The sequence below is a fragment of the Dermacentor albipictus genome, chromosome 1 (genome assembly GCF_038994185.2).
Source record: "Dermacentor albipictus isolate Rhodes 1998 colony chromosome 1, USDA_Dalb.pri_finalv2, whole genome shotgun sequence".
Taxonomy (NCBI): domain Eukaryota; kingdom Metazoa; phylum Arthropoda; class Arachnida; order Ixodida; family Ixodidae; genus Dermacentor; species Dermacentor albipictus.
The window spans coordinates 50345890-50363300 of record NC_091821.1 but is presented as its reverse complement, the minus strand read 5'-3'; the positions used below and the strand labels follow the sequence as shown (position 1 = coordinate 50363300).

General features: G+C 47.3%; 2 protein-coding genes across 6 annotated transcripts in view; one reads left to right on the top strand and one right to left on the bottom strand.

Moving 5' to 3' along the window:
• Positions 1–3168, bottom strand: part of LOC135912008 (nose resistant to fluoxetine protein 6-like) — a 98407-nt gene extending 95239 nt beyond the window's left edge. The window contains exon 1 of the mRNA XM_070520960.1: positions 3011–3168. Coding sequence (XP_070377061.1) covers positions 3011–3164 — 154 coding nt within the window. The 5' untranslated portion in view covers positions 3165–3168. The remainder of the gene's footprint in view (positions 1–3010) is intronic.
• A 20-nt stretch (positions 3169–3188) lies between these two features.
• Positions 3189–17411, top strand: part of LOC135912012 (WD repeat-containing protein 47) — a 206149-nt gene continuing 191926 nt past the window's right edge. For 2 of the 5 annotated variants that reach the window (XM_070520944.1, XM_070520935.1), the window contains exon 1: positions 3189–3361. The gene's annotated coding sequence lies outside the window, so the exon portion shown is untranslated. Of the gene's footprint in view, positions 3405–4111; positions 4187–17411 lie in introns of all 5 variants that reach the window. The other 3 variants (XM_070520936.1, XM_070520941.1, XM_070520949.1) reach the window with 3 other exon arrangements.

Below are 17411 nucleotides of genomic sequence, written 5' to 3'. Positions count from 1 at the left end.
ATAGCCACCGAGCAACGACGGTGGGGGGTGGGACCGTATCATCATAAACCTGCAATACAGCTGCAGTTAGGCGGAATGTGAGTATAAAGGAAGCCCACGTCTAGTGTTACAAGTAATGAACCAAGTAATTACGACGAAACGAACAAGACGTCATCAGGTTGAGTATATGACCACGAATGCATGATGACGACTGCATGACAGCGACGCATTAAAGACAGTGATATGACAACGACGCCATGACGATAACTATAATCACTGCGACAAAATGACGACGATCAAACGCCAATGACAAGATAAGGACGACTGTATGACGACGATAAAATGAAGACTGAATGAGCTTCTAATTCGTAAAGGTAGCGAAAAAAAAAATGGTTGTCTCAGAAATCATTTCAGGTGGCCGAACTCTTTCCGTAGTACACATAGCTAGCATATTTAACGATTATTTTACATTTGTCCATGTAAAGCACTAGCACTCATAGCCGACACTACCTGCGGTACCTGGGCTCCCCGACAAAATATAGCGTAATTCTCGCACCAACTATAGTGCACCTGAAATGTGCCTCGAGCGGTCAGTCGCGCGCCAATTTTGCGTGCACATGTTTCGCGGGCTTCTTCCACGCTCGGAAAAACACTTATGTAACACGTATCGTAGCACGTATTGAGCAACAGAAACCTGTATCGGGAATTTTTTGATGTTGCTCTACAATTTTCTCATTGACACTTTTCATGTAATTATGATACATGAGAAGTTGATAAATTAATTAAGACTAAGTTCTCTGTTACCTTGGTTCTGCTTGGTTCTGTCCAGCTACGTGTAATTTGCGTATATTTGAATCTTGGTGCATGATAGTTGGAACACCCTGTATATGCTGCCATCAGGGGCGTAGCCAGGGGAATGGGGGGGGGGGGGGCTTATAAGGCTTCAGCCCCTCCCCCCCCGAAAATTTTCCATGCTGTCATGTGCCGCCAGCCGAAAAAAAAAAAATCCCCGGCGCCGGAAGTCATGCTGCACTTTGTGTAGAATGTCCTTTTAAATGCTCGAAAAGACATTTCAACGCGAACATCGCGAAATCGGGCTGGATTTCGCGGCAACGCCCATGCACCGGGAGTCACATATCGTAAAGCAAGGAGCCCCATCCGAGCACAGTTTAAAGGGCGTTTTGATAGCGAGCGGGCTCGTCGCGGCATCTCGCGGAGGCCGAGGAATCTGCGGAGCGCATGGATTTCATTTCTGAAACTTTATGGGTATAAAGTTCTCATAAACTTTTGATGCGAAAGGGGGCGAAGGGGCGCATGGGTGAGCGAACGATGGTGGCTCCTCTGGTGTTCCTTGTTGCATAGCTTATCGGTCTGCAACTTTTTTGAATATTCTTCCTCAGGCCTTGCGGGGTGGAACTACAAGGAAAGCCATAGTTATTCGGTTCATATTTCAGGGACGGAGGTCGGCAAACGCGCTAACCTTGGGATTAATCCCTACGATAAGTAAGCATGTGGTTGCTATGTATTAATTACAATGTAAGCCCAAAAGTAACTTAAGTATAGAGTTGATACAGTTAGCTGATTGCGCGTTGTGATTTGTTATGGTGGCAATATGTCTGTTTAGGTAATGCAACTGAGAGATAAAATTGCTACGCCACTCGTGATATTTTTAAGTGGGTTCGAATCAAAAGGAAGACAAACCGAAATAGGCGGTATATGTTTCCGAGTGTATAGGAAGTAAGTAGGCGGCGGCGTTTGCATTGACGTGGGATATTCGGACCCGTATCGGACGCGCTACAACGTTCCGTGATTGATCCGTATCACCCTTACAGCAATCCGCGAAACGACGTACATGGCCCAACGCCCAAGGGAAGTGTATGACTGAGCTACCGGCTTGTCAATAAACTGACTTCATTTATTAAGTCAAATTCTACGGTTTTGCTTGCGAAAACCACTATCTTATTATGAGGCGTGATCAAAGTGGGTGACTTCGGATTAATTTGAACCACCTGGGGTTCTTTTACGTGCATCTTAATCCAGTAAACAAACGTTCTTTTTTTTAGGCATTTCGCCCCCGTAGGAATGCGGCTACCGCTGGCGGGATTGAACCCGTCACCTCAAGCTTAAACCGATTTTAATATTACTACCGCTTAATTGTTATGTAAATGGTTCCAGTTGCATCTTCTCAAATTGCATATTTGGGGTACCTAAATTTAAAAAAAAATCAGAATAATAGTAAGCAACTAGGCATTTTATCGAAGCGTTAATTTATACCTCCTGTTTCTGCGAAGACTGTCTCAATTTATTAAGTGATTCATCGGGGGACGTCACAACTTCAGTGACAATCACCAATCCTGTTATTATTTGCCGCATATCAATAATGAGAGCGTTATAATCAATGGCTTAATCTGGCATGTTGTAGTTACAGAATCGAAGTCACCGCAGCCACCAAACCAAAACCATTTACTGAAAAATGCGCGCCGTGCATTACGATTAAGTACTCAAAATCCGCTGCGAAATGCATTGCTGTTCCAGATAATCTATTTCCACACTTTAGAAAAATTGAATACCAAAAACTGTTATGCAACAACAATGCTTTTCACTACCTTGAAATAATGGAAGGCATACAGAGTTTGTAGCGAAGCGTACTGACTAACTGAAATTCTGCAAGTTCAACGTGCCCCCTAAGGACCCTATATAAAGCGTTAGTTTGTGAAACTTTATTAATTAGTATTCACATTGGTAACCATCGCGCAAATTTTGATGTTCGCCGCTGCTACGAAGCGCGGTCAGCAAAAGCTATTATTTTTTCTCTAATCCCTTATTCTCAGTCATATGGTACAGTCGTAGTAGAAACACGAGGTATGTCCGCACAAGACCGTTGGAAACGTGATTAGCTACGCTACGTGCAGCAAAACGCCAGCTTGTTGACCTACGCACGAAAACAACGGCAAGGAAATATTTGCCGGATACTTATCTAGTTGTACTTTTTTTAGATTTCTGGGAAAAGTTTTACGCATGAGTAACTTACTACAATAAGGGGCCGCAGCACGAAGAATCCAGTAGCAACAACAAAAATGTGCTGTGCAGCGGACCGTCGCCGCGCCAGATGGGTTCAAATTTTTCGTCTTCCATAGCTTCCGCCTTTGCTGCCCAGGGGGCAGCAGCAGTCTGAATGCAAACATGTCTTCTGTCTACCGTGCACGGTTCGAGTTGAATGGCTTCGTGGTGTTTCGTTGACTCGCCGAGGTCCTTTTAATATGTTTCTGTCTGTTTCTACACGTTTGCTACAAATTTAAAAGTTTCGTGTTTGAAGTCAGCGTGCGTAATGCCGCTTTAAATTATTGTCTGCTGGTTTTCATCACCCCAAAAGGCACGAGAGGTGAGTAGAGGAACCATGCCTGCGCTGCTTGCCGGCGACATCGGTTAGTGATTATCCCAGCGTTTTCTAGAATTTTTGCCTATCTAACGTTTCAGTAGACTTAATATAGCAGTAATCTGTAGTCATTTATTCTGTGTTGATGGCGGATCATCGGGATTTATATTGTCTTACGACTACGGAGCGATATACGATGGGTTCGTCGCATCTCGCTTCGCGTTTCAGTAACGAACTGTCAGCCTCAAGAGTGGATGGATGAATCAGTTTAATTGTCCGCTTCCTGTCTCCATACGTAGTGTTTGCTTGTTCCTATTGACGTTTGTGACCGGCACTGCCCTGTGGTACGTAGAAAGGCCGAAGGGCTAGTTCATTTACTGTGACATCGCAGCAGTGTTTATATTTAGCCTCCACTGAGCGGGCCGTCTCGAGATAATTGAGCCGCTCAGCCTGCTCTTCCGTCCGTGCTGGGCGGTGTCGTACTGTTTCTTGGTGATCGTGGCGACTGGGTATTTTAGCTCGCCAGTTTAAAGAAAAATTGTTCGTAAGCGCTATTCCGCGGAGAACTGTTGGCTAATCAAATGTATAGGCATCGGGCGTGGGCGTGCCCTTTGCCCTGCATTAGCGCGATGACCAGTACCATCTTGTTATCCATGTTTCATTGCTGTCCGGTGTTTTTTTTTTGTTCGCTATGACGGGCTGCTCGTTGAACCGGTGTTTCTTTGCTTGCTTAGCGCGCTTCTTGTTTCTATGTAGCGATGTAGCCAAATCTGCCATAAAAGCAAGTTATGGTCCGAGGCTACTAGGGCTGCGTGGAGCTCGGACCTTGCGGTCAGTACAGTTTCTCAATGAAAATTTTCAGCACTTTTCTCTACGTTGCTTGTAAACGGCTGCGATGGCTTGGCGATTTGCGTTGCATTTTTTGCCGACTCGTGTGCTATTCTCTCATTTGTCTAAAGATGACTTCAGCGTTAAAAAGCGGGAACAGCTGCTAAATTGTTACATTTACGATTGGTAAAACGTGCAGTTCATGAAAGGTAGAACATTTGCTCAGCTTTGTTCGCTCTTGTCGCATGGGAAGTGTAAAGGAAAAAGAATGTTACGAAGCAAAGCAAATGAGTCTGCAAACGTACATGTGGCAAATAAAAAGAAGGCAAAATAAGGAAAAAAAATATAATTGCAGCTAAATGGAAACTCAAATTAATTTTTTTTTCAATTATATGTTATATAAATGTCTGCCACGTATTTCTGAAGAGATCCACAGACTCGATCTATGCTTTCTTGATCACTCTATCGAACCTCTAGGTTGGAATAATAATAATAATAATAATAATAATAATAATAATAATAATAATAATAATAATAATAATAATAACTTAATAGGTTCGCTATGCTTTATTAGATTATTCGACAGGAATAGGCGTGCCTATTCCTTTCAAAATTTTCAACTTTCAAAATTTCATACTCTAAGTTGCTTGAACTGTTTACATTATCATGCACGCAGATAATATTTGGAATTATCGACAAGCTTATGACTGCAAATACCTCCTGTGAGCAATCCCTGACTGTACATTGAGCAGAAAAAGTTCAATTTCACTTTTGTGCTAAATTATCGCTCGAAATCGGTACTGCTGCGTGTTCTGTAGTGCAAGCAACATCTTATAGTCTGTTATTTAGTCTCACGAATTTAGTCGTTCTGTTTGCTGTGAAGATATTTCTTGAAGGTTGCGTTCACCAGAACACCTACTGCATTGATCGTATGCTTCCCAGAACCAGTAGTGGTCGCACGTGTTTTCTTTTATGTTGCATGCAATTATTTTCATAATGGCTGCGACGCACTCATCAAATTATGCAGACAGCTTCTGTCTGGATACATAATTAAACTTTCTAAATATGAGAATATGATGCCTGATTAATTGACTCTGTTCATTTTCTTAATATGAGCCATTGACTTCATATTAGCTTTTGAACAGACTGAGTTCACACTGCGTCCGAGATATAGAGAAACAATTATGTTTTCCCGGCGGAACTAATGCAGTTTCTTTCGGATGGAGTCTTTTTTTCGCCGGTTGGCTCAATAAAGAAAAAAGTTCTTCCTGCACGTTAGCCGTGCTTCCATACATATTGGCAGCGCGAACTTAAGCCGTAGATAGTCGCACTATAATCGCTGTAACTATGCGGCTTTCTGCGCTCAAGCATGTCCTTCCAAACCGCGCCAGCGGTGTGTGTGTGCATGCGCATTTGACGTTTTTCGATTCATTTATCCGCCATTCCGCCCTATATGGTTCTGTTCATACCCGTCCATATAGCAAGGGAGAAAAAAAAAAAAGAAAATGCTGCGCTTGTGCCGTACTGTTTGACATTTGTTTCCGCTGGTGCGTACATGCTGCTGCAGGAGCTTCAACTTTCGTTTTCAGGCAAATAGCTTTCTTTTGCTCTTTCGCCCCCCGGCACAAATGCGCCTGTGCCGAGGGAGCGTGCACTTCTGCGCGAGCTAGTCAATTGGCGGGGCGCGTTTGTGGCCGAACGCCAAGACGCACTCGCTGTACACCCATAGATGTGCTGGTTAACAGCTCGCCACTCTGCGCGATAAATCGACAGACGCTACCCTAAATAGCCTCATTGCTACAAATATACGCCGCCGAGCAATTAATTAATTAATTATGGGGTTTTACGTGCCAAAACCACTTTCTGATTATGAGGCACGCCGTAGTGGAGGACTCCGGAAATTTCGACCACCTGGGATTCTTTAACGTGCGCCTAAATCTAAGCACACGGGTGTTTTCGCATTTCGCCCCCCATCGAAATGCGGCCGCCGTGGCCGGGATTCGATCCCGCGACCTCGTGCTCAGCAGCCCGACACCATAGCCACTGAGCAACCACGGCGGGTCGCCGCCGAGCACGCCATTCCTTTAATAAATAGAATAGCTTTCTTGAAGCGTTCGGCGCTTGCATGGACAATTCATCGTCGATGGTCTAATTCTGCGCAGTTTTCTTGCATTGTTTTGGTCAGGTCGACTGTTTGTTTGCAGTGATTTGAGAGATGTTATACGCACGCTGTCAGCAAAGAGAGGCCGAAGAGGCGGCGCTATCTGGTTTGCAGCTGTTAGCCTGTTGCAGAACCTCTCTCTCTCTTTCTCCCTCTCTCTCTCTTTAATATTACCCTACGCAGACCAGCGGAAAGCGTATCGCATGCGTGCGCTTCTGTGTTTCTACCTGCCGCGCAGCGCTCTTGACATTCCACAAGTGGCCCTGACGCGTCAAGCGACCGCTCTCGAACGGCGGAGAAATGTAATTCCGCAGCCTGAACTCAAAACTGCCGGTCGCACGAGTCCATACTTTGCTGTAATACAAGCATTTGCGTGCCTTGTAATTTAATGATGGCCCGAGTAACAATTGGGATGATTATGAGAGTGTGTAAAAAAAAAAACACTGTTCCCGAAATTTTGGCCCTGATGAAATTGAAGTGACGCGATGAGTTGTACTATTATGGTGACTGATTCCTGTAGTTTTGCGGCTGTCCTTGAGAATTACGTTGCGGATTAATGCCGCAACACATTGTATGATGAGCATTTCAAGCTGTTTAGTATGTGCACGAAAACAGAGGACACGGGAAAGGGGCTCGTAAGCCCGTCCAGAAATGCATTTTTTAAATTGTGCTTGTTCTTGAATGTGTAGCGACTTGAGATAACCAAGGAAAGGCCCTCTAGTAGGCGTTTATGGTTTTTGGACTGTTATGTGTGTGTGTGTGTGTGTGTGTGTGTGTGTGACAAAGAGGTTATATACTTGGACTTCCTTGGTGTGTGCCGTGGTTCGATTAAGGAAAGCGACTTGAAATGTCATCTGTATCCATGTTTTCTAATCAAATGAATGATGAGAGCGTTTTATTTCATTAGTGCAGGAAGAATGTATATTTGAATATTGAAAGCGGAAAGCAAACGTTCACATAAACAGAGGGGAAATGGACACACTACACTCCTTATGACAAACACAGTTCTGAATAAGTAGAGCAAGACATCCAATAATAAAGTCAAACGCTCACTGCAATACAAACCCTATAGTTGTAAGGAGCAAGAATACTCAAGGAGAGTGGAATGAGAGCGGGTTGCGGCTCTCCAACAGTTCGGGCGCATGGTCGCGCAGGTGAAGAACGCCGAGCCGTCGCCAACGGAAGGTACTGGTCGCTCCTTGAGCGAACTCCAGGTAGTCATGAGGTGACACCTTCTTTCTACTGGGCTCGGGAGGTTTGGCAATCCAGGTTCTGTCGGTAGGAGCCTGGAAGGTTGGGCCCACGGCCCGACGGCTCGCTCCTGCTCCCGGCGGACGCTGATTTTCTCCGGTTCCCCGTTGCGTCCGAGCACTACCACGCCGTTCCAGTGTTTGGTTTCGTTTGGTTTGCCCTCTGGGGTGGCGCATACCAACTGCGGTGGCGGTAATTGCTGTTAACACTGAAATTGGTTGAATTATCGGGAAGAAATGAATAAAAAGTTACGTATCTATCCTACCCCTCATCTTCCTTCCTTCTACGTCAACCATCGTGTATGGTGTTTAATGGTCGCTTTCTTTGTATTTTGTTCCGAAGGCGCGGGTGAAATGTAAATGTATAGCCGACACTCTTAGACTAATGTACACCCTTTGGTGTGTATATTTGCCACCCTCTTAAACAAAATTACACCCTTTGTGTCGTTTCTTGCCATACGACAACAATCGTCATCTGTCTTGCCCGCATTTACTTTCTTTAATGCTGCGAGCCCGGTACTTCCAAGTCACGAACTGCATGCCAGTTGTCAGCATGACAGCATTCTCGACAGAAAAGTAGCGAGCGCAGCGTTTTCAAGAAAGGAAATGCAAGAAAGACAGATGATTATAGTTGTGTGGCAAATATACAACCCAAAGGGTGTAAACCTTTTTTTTTATAGTGTGAGAGTGTAGACTTTAGATATTGCACGCGTGGCTTCTTCATCGTTGTGTTCTTGCGCTCGTCCATTCGTTCTCGATGCTAAGTTGTCTTAGCCGCATCGCTTTTATGTACAACACTGGTTTCGCGCACTGTTACTCTCCAATCACTTAATACACACAGTGTGTGATACTGCCAAATACTGTATAGTTTGCAGTGTGCGTGAGGGGCGGGGCTGGTACTGGCCGTTTCACCTGTCGTTTTTGTGCAGTTAGCATGCCATTTAAAAATAAGCGTTAGAGGGACTTTCAACCATTTTTAAGGACCTTATTAGATCTTGTCGTTGAGTGCGGAAGTTGGCCGACGTTGAGGAGGATATTGAGAACTGAAGGTTTATTTACACTATTTACAGTAATAACACAAAGTAATGAACAGTCATAATGTCATCGACGGCCGGCAGCAAATCAGACGCTGCGGCCCGTGGCAAGAAGAACGAATGAATGAATGAATGAATGTCTCTTCTCCATGTCTCTCGCTTTTAACCCCTTCCTCTCTAGAGGTCACGTCATTTTCGGCCAATCGTCGAGCCAGCTCAGGTGTCATTTTCCTCCAATGGTAGGCGCCCGTGCAAGTGCCGTCACATTCGGCCCATGAGGTCGCTCCAAGGGCTCCACTGTCCGATGGCTGACTTGCCAGCAGCGTTGCCTTGGTGTTGCCTCCCCGCCTGAAAGCGCTCAGCTGGAGGAGACGGGTTGTTCTTCGAACGACCTTTCAGAGCGGCAAGACAGCTTTACTCGGGACCAAGATCAACTACCTGGAATCAGGCCAGCCGCCCGTTGCACTTTCGGGAATAGTCAAGCAGGGCTGGAGACAATAGCTCGACATGCGGCGCATGAGGTGGGGGTCGTCAACCTGTCTGAAAGGTCCGGGAAAGTGGTGGACCCGTCCCTGCGCACCATAATAGGAATGCGACGGCGATTGAATGTGGTCGGGGAACTCGAGTGATGCCAGGAAAAGGGCCCGTATCCAACAGCTGCTCCTTACCCCGGAAGTTCGGAATGGCCGGTGAACTCAATTCGCCCACATGGCTGAGGACGACTCCCAACCATCTGTCACTAGCGTCGCAGTGCACGATAAATTCCTTAGAATAATGGGGGTCGAGGCACTGGTCCTGAGTTTAGAACCTCTTTCAGGTGCTGAAATGCGCTTTCTTTGGCCTCATTCCATCGAAATTTTTCGGGCTCTACCTTTCGAAGGGTGTCTGTCAGGGGGCTTGCTACCTGTGAGAAATTTGGAATGTACCGCTGGTAATATCCCACGAGCCCCAGAAAGTCTCTGACATCCGTCTTAGTTCGGAGGGCCGCCGCGTTCTTTGTCCTACGACATGCCCTAGGTAGGTAACTTCCGCACACCCGAAGTTGCACTTTTCGGCCTTTACAGTGAGACCCGCGTCTCGTAGACGTGCCACCACCTTCCTTAATCCATGTGATCGTTCCAGCTGTTAGAAAAGATGGCCACATCATCAAAGTAGGAGATCGCGTAATCTTCTAGGTCTTTCAAAACTATATCCAGCAGCTTGGAAAAGCTAAACGGTGCGTTCTTAAGCCCGAAACTTAACGTTAGTGGTCGAAATGTGCCAAGCGGGGAAGTGAATGCTGCGTAGCGACTTTGACTTTCTGTCATGGGCACCTGCCAGTACCTCCTAAGTCTATTGTTGAAATGTACTGGGCTCCGCCCACCTGTTCAACTCGTTCTTCTATGTTAGGTATAGGGTAAAGTTGGTCCCTTGTAATCGCATTCAATTTCCTGTAGTCCACACATGGACGCGGCTCTTTCCCGCTCGCCTCCACGAGAATCAGGGAAGAGTAATCGCTGTCTGCTGGCTCAATGATTCCCAACTCAAGCATTCGTTTGATCTCTACTTCCATTATTTCTCGCTGACGAGGTGAGACCCGGTACGGTTTAGATTGGACGGGTTCGTCAGATGTCAACTCAATCTCATGAGTAATCAGTGTCGTTCAGCCCGGCCGGCTACTGAAGCACTGGCGAAATTCCTCAAAGAGTTTCCGGAGGTCGTTTACATGATCGGCCTCGAGAGCCAGTCGGTTTACAGACAGATTCAGGTTGTCCTCTATGGAGCGTTCCGCATCTGTAACTGTCGCTAAAACTGGAAGTTCGACAGCTACTTCTTCAGACGCGGTTACCACCACGTTCACAACCTCTTCCCTTCCACAATAAGGTTTTATTAAATTGCAGTGGTAAATGATTCCTTTATTCCTTCTTGTGGGAACTTCTAGGGTTAGCTAGTCTCCGATGTCTTCTGGGTAACCTTTACGGGTCCTTCCCACCGTACCTCAAGTTTGTTTTTTCGTGAAGGCATCAGAATCGTGACTCTGTCGCCTACCTTAAATGCTCGCCTACGCGCATTTCTGTCATAGTACACCTTCGCGGTTTCCTGGGCCTCTTTTAGATTTTTTCAACCAGTTGTCGCGAGACACTTAAGCGATCCAGCAATATTAAAACGTAACTCACCACCGTCTGGCATTCACCTGTTCCTTCCCACATATCTCTTGGATCGTACGACCGGATCGCCCGACCGTACACCACCTCGGAAGGACTGAACACCGTTGCCTTATGTGGGACCGTTCTCAACGCGAACAGGGTTGCGGGTAAACAGTCCTCCCAGTCTGCTTTGTGTTCATGGCACAATACACGTAAAACTGTAATAAGCACCGAGTGCATCTTCTCAACGCTGTTTGATTGTGGACGGTACACGGAGCTGTTTATCAGCCACACACCACACCTTTCTAGGAACGTTGTGGTTAAAGCACTTGTAAATACCGTCCCCTGGTCATCCTGGATCTCTGCAGGAAAACCGATTCGCGCAAACGCGGACAACAGCGTCGACTGTCTCGGTGGAGCTCAGTTCCTTCAAAGGAATCGCTTCAGGAAACTTTGTCGCGGGACAGAGCATGGCTAAAAGGTACTTGCACCCTGATCGGCTCGGCGGCAAAGGCCCGACTGTGTCGATCACCAGCCGACGAAAGGACTCCGTGATTAAGGGAACCAACTTTAAAGGTGCCTTGCGTTTATCTCCCGGCTTCCCAACTCGCTGACGGGCGTCACAGGACCTTACATAATTTTCCACATCCCTAAAGCATCCTGGCTAGTAATATTCTAACAAGAGCCTCTCCTTCGTTTCGTTGATTCCTAGATGGACCGACCACAAACCACAATGACACAAAGTCAGGAGATCCGCCCGATACCTCTCCGGAACGATTAACTGATCGAGGACACGGCCCCTACGATCTCGGTAGTGTCTATATAGCAGTCCTCCCTTTTCGTGGATGGTAACGTTGCGCCTAGCTGTGCCCTCTTTCGCGTTGTATTGTAAACGTGTCAGTGCCTGGTCCCTCTGTTGCTCCGCGCTGAGCGACTCCCTGACCACCTGGAGAAGCCTGTCAAAGCCCCCAGAGGCAGGTGAAAGTGCAGAGCTGCTCTCCCTTTCTGTTACTTCCACTGACGACATTTTTTCGCTACGCGAGTTTTCTACGGGGATCATTTCAATTGGCACCTCTGCTGTCACAGTTTTCTTTTTCCTCCGTTGTCCGAGGTTCTTCTGGGGAATGCGCTTCCTCGCGTTCCGCCACCGCTGCGCTGGGGTTCTCGGTCAGCTGAGCGGCGATTTGGCGTGCTCGCGAGCAGGTTAATGCCTGCATCCTTCCTTCTTCGAACTCCTGACCGCACTCCCGTAAAAACGCTCAGAATGGTTTGAAAACAAATACAGGTAGTCCATTGGTAGCGCCTTCGAAACGCCTGCCTCTGTCTCTAGTTCTCCGAAAGGACCGGAAATTGTCACTCGTGCTATTGGCAGACACACGCTCTGTTCCCCCAGCACTGACTTGATCCAAGTTACCTTCCCTGTATGGTCCTCGGCGTTTACTAAAGAAGGGGAACTAGGTCCATGGTTGCTCCACTGTCCCTTAATACCTTGCAGGTTTTCCCGCTAATCCGTAGCTCCTGGAGGTATGGACGGAGAAGCTCCAAGCTTTCGTCGCTTCCGCCCACGTAGAAAAGCACTACCTTCTTTGTTTTTTGTTTTTTTGCAATCCGAGGCAAAGTGACCTAGGCCCTGGCACGGTTAACATCGGACCGGTCGCCTCTTCTCCAACTCTCGCGCATCAACCTTCTTTGTCCCCTCCTCCGGAGGGCTGCTAGCTCCTTTATCGTTGTTCTCTTCCTGAGTTTTTTTCATCAACTCGGCCCTCTCTGTAGCTTTTACATGTGTCTGTTTTTTGTGGTGGATATACCTTCTCGTATTATCCCTTCCATTTGAACTCCCATTGAACGTTTAAGTTCGTTTTATCGGAACGGTGGTCTCGCATTTCGGCGAGTACACTCCTGACGTGCTGCTTCTGAGATCATGCTCAGTGCCTTGATTCAAGGCACTGAGCACGATCTCAGAATTCGTAATTCAGTTATTGAGAAATATAAGTACTATGCATTTATCGTTACTTTGCTTTGAAAATGTTTGCGTGCGAACCAAAACCGTTATGAACCGTTACCGATCATTTTTTTTTTTTTTTCGTTTGGGAGCTGAACGGAACGGAACTATTTTCAGTGGAACGAAACTGAAACCGGAACGAAACTGAAACCGGAACGAAAAAACATTTCGTTCTCACACCCTGCTACAAAGGCCCAATTTCAACTGCCTCATATCACAGCGAGACGCTCTGTTTCCCGCAGCACACTGTTGAAAACTTGTACCCAGTACCGTGGAGGTAGCGTGGGCCTAGCGGTCTGGAGCTTGACCAGCAGGGAGGGGCGCAGGTAGAGACGCGAGGTGATCGTCGTAACGAATACCACCACACGCACCAAAAAATCTAGGGGAAAAAAAAAAAAAGGCGGCGCCCGTGACGTACACATCATGCGATCCTCCAACTCCGGCGTAGCTCCGGTATGGGAGAACGCAAGGAGGCAATTTTGCTTGTTAACAGTTTTTAGTGCAAAGAAACACACGACCCAAAAGAAGGCACACAGGACCCAGCACACAGGACTCGCCCACCAGTAAAATAGAAGTGAGGCGTGCAGACAGGACACAAGAGTAGAGAAGTGGACAACACGAACGCCGACTATCAACTGAAGGGAGCACTGAGGCGAAAAATGAGACACACAACTCATCTGCGCATGCTCAGGAATGGTAACACCACGTGTCAATCGGGTACACGTGCTGGTCTACGTGAGAGATAACTGTTAAGGCACTTAATCTCTTCCTTATGTAAAGTAATCGAAGGCTGACTCACGCACGCACTTCCACCATTATAGATATGCCATGCCTCTACCATAAGACGCGTATCTTCATTCTTATGCCTGTACAATATCGCGCATTCATCTAACTCTGGCTTGCAGTTACAATCTCGGCAATGTAGCGAAAGATTAGAAGGCGATCCACCGGTCAACGACCTTTTATGCTCCATTAGCCTCTGATTGATACACCGTCCCGTTTGCCCTACGTAGAACTGGCCACAGCTAAGGGGAATTTTATAAACCACACCCATACGACATTCAGTAAAACTGTTGTTCTTATTGTGCTTCACTGGACAAATATCTGTTCGTTTTTTGCCTTTTACCCGCTCCTTGTTATTCTGTACGGCAGCGCATATCTTACCTAGCTTATTGGGAGCAGTGAAAGCAACATTAACATCATATCTACTAGCAACTTTTTTAAGCCTGTGCGACACTGAATGAATATACGGAATAGCCACTACTCCTTTTTTGCTATTACTGCTTTCTGTAATCACGTCCGTCCCTCTCGAAACCGACTTCTTTAGGCGCTCAGCCACAGTGGCCACCGCTACACTAGGATAACCTGCTTCTAATAGGCGCCAGACCTGCGCATTAAAACTGGCGCTCATTTTGTGCATGCAAGATCTTGTGAGGGAAGACTTAAGGCACGACATGGCAATTCCGTTTTTTACTAATTTAGAATGCTTGGATTGAAAGTTTAGCAACGGCTTCGAAGATCTTGGGGAGTACTGCCAACAAACATGATTTTGTTCGAAGATCAAGGAAATGTCAAGAAACTGAATTACGCATGGAAATGCGTAATTCAGTTTCTTCAGTTTTAATTACGCAAGGAAATGTCAATTACTGAATTACGAATCCTTACCAACTAGCTCAGCTTTCTGTCGTTCCTAGCCCACCGGTCTGTTTTGAATTTTGCTTGCCGAGGCCAGACAGAGCAAGTGGATAGAGTGTTACATCGTTCGGGAGCGGTCGGCTCTACAAGCTTCCTGACAGAGCAGCACATTCTCTAGCTTGTGCTGAAGGCTGAAGCTGCTGAAATCTGTGGGCGGGGATGTCTCTATAATCTTTGGAACGCCCTCGCTCTCGAGAAGGAGAAAGCGAACGCTCTTTACGCTTGCGGCCGCCGCCCGGTACATGGGGCCGAATCTTATAACGGTTCGGAAGGGGAACGGTTGAGTTGGCCTCATCTGATTCGTCAAAATTTTGTTTGCGTTAAACAGCGGGGCGGCACCGCAAATTACGATCACGTCACACATCTGTGAGTCACTTCCAAAGCAAAGCTGTCTTTGGCTAAGAGTGGAAGCGGCGAAGGGGATAGTCCGCTTTGGGTTCCGTTGCTGTGGCTTGGCTGTTGGCTTGCGACCCTGGCCGCGCGCGCCGGTCGCGCGAACGCGGAAGCACGCGGACGTAGCGCGCGCGTGCGTTGATTGCTTCGGAGGCTATTACTTGTCTTTGTCGTCTGCTTGGCGTTGCCCTTTCGGTGTCGACCACGGCTGGAAGTGCGATACGCGTTCAAAGAGATGGCGGATAATTATTTGCACCGCCGCGCCGGCTTTCTGAGTAGACCTTTTGCAGGCTACGCTAGCAACTGGAGGAGACTCGGGTGCAAGCGTACCAGTGGTCATTCCACGCGGAGGAAGGAATTGCGCGCTGCGGTTCATCGCCACCGGCCTGAAGCTCCCAGAGCCCGGACGGAAACGAAGCATTCATCGGAATGGCCTAGATCTCTGCTACCGACACTGTCCACGAAGTTGCTCTCGCAATTACTGTGTTGACCAATAGAAGGGCTGTGTCAGCTTCTCGTGATCTCTGCTTCAAAACCAATGCCAAGGAGATATTTGCATGGTGAGATCGAATTCCTGGTGCTATCGCCAGCTTGAATAGCTCGCAGATCGCCATTCAGCAAATAGAAGGGTTGAACTTAGGCTGGTCCAGGGCTTCCTTCGTTCAGCTGGGATATATTGTGGAGATCTCTTATTTGGCTGCTCTTTTTTTCTCTAGTTTTTCTCTAGTTCGCACTTTGTTCCTCAATTTCATGGCACGGCGCGCACCGTCAGCACCACGTTCTTCGATTTTACTTCGCACAGGCAACGCATGGCCCGTATATCGTGATGTTCGAATTCAAGTTCCATTGCTTCTTTTACGCGACGCGCCGTGGGGCAGATCGCAGGGATAGCGGCAGCGCGGCAATGAGCGAGTCGCGTGTGAGCCGATGACGAAGGGTGAAAAAAGAAGCAAAATTGATACAGTTGGCTAGTAAAGGTGGCCCTAAGAACCAGTTCATGGTTTCGTCGCGCTCGCTACGTAGGAAGTGCTGGTAGTGCATTCCTGTTGTGTGCATTGTGCCAGCTCCTGGTAGCAGACGACATAGCGCTGCGATCTGCCAACTGGATGGGTGGATGGATGTTATGAGCGTCCCCTTTGGAACGAAGCGGTGGGTTGTGCCACCAAGCTGTTGCTATTATACTGCCAAAGGTCCTAATTAGGTTAAGTAAAAAAAAAAACATGAACTCCCACAACCAAATTTCCTGACCCCCTATTGCGAACGTTGCTTTTGTACGTCTCCGTTTTGTTACGTTTCCCTACTTCCACCGATCTTCCAATCGCCTCTTACTCATTTTCGCTTGCGATACCACCTGTCAGCTGCGAATGAAAAGAATGACATTATTAATTTACTTCTGCGTTGCCTAAACGCCCAGCACCACACGTTTATACTTTAGAACTTGCCGTATAATATTTAATTTATATCTATATTTAATTAGCAAGCAGAAACATTCTGCAGTTCCTCGATTTGCTCGTCATATGATGACGTACACTTCAGAGGTAGCACCCTCTCATCTATTGGTCACATTCTCTCCTTCCGCCTCCGGCTTGGGAGCGGCACATTTAATGACGTAAGCGGCAAAGTGAATGGTTCGTTTTCCAAACTGTTATAAGATTCCGCCCATGGAAGCCAGCGCAACGGTTTTTTAGCTGCCACTGGCCCAGCATGAGGCAAAGGCACTGACATGCACACACAGACACCGCTGGCGTTCCTTGCCGAGGAGGAGGAGGAGGAGAAGGAGCGAATGCACTCACAAAGCTTAAAGGAACCCTGAAACGATTTTGACGATCTTGTACAAACATACTGAGTCGTTAGAGTAGGTCCTTCTGATCATTAATTGACACATCTAAGTGCTCCATGTTGAGTGTGTAATTTATAAGGTTTTAAAAATGTACATTGCTGCCGATCGCGCAACACTGCTCGGTGGAATCTTAAGCCGCCCCTACCCATACACTCTTAGGCAAAGTTCAGGGTGTCTACCAACCGGGAAAACCGGGAAAACCGGGAATTCTCAGGGATTTTCAGTAGTCTGGAAAAAGTCAGGGAAAACTCAGGGAATTTGGGCCTCTATCAGGGAAAATTAGCGGCAATTTTATTGAAAGGGTCGAACGTCGCGGTAATGCTGGCTCGAGTAGCAGACAGGAATCGTAATGAATCGTCTTTGACGCCCTGTCGTTGGCAGGAGGAGTTGCCAGTGTACAGTCAACGCGCGACTTTCCGGATTCCCGATAATATAGACGGCTTCGCGGCGCCACCTCGTACCCCATAGTGTCAACGTATCAGAACGTGTGAAATTTCCGACGCAAGAACTCTTTGCCGTCCGATTTTCCGGACGTTTTGCCGCGACCGCAGGTCCGAAACGGCATTAATCAAAGGCACCACCGCTGCCGTTTTGATTACTTCGCCGCCTCGAACCGGCACTCTCGCACGCAGATCCGCTGGCACCCGTTGCCACCACTGCGGACTGCGGCAACGCTAGGCCTAGCTGCTTCGACGTTCGCTATGAAGCTTCTTGCCATTGGGTGCCG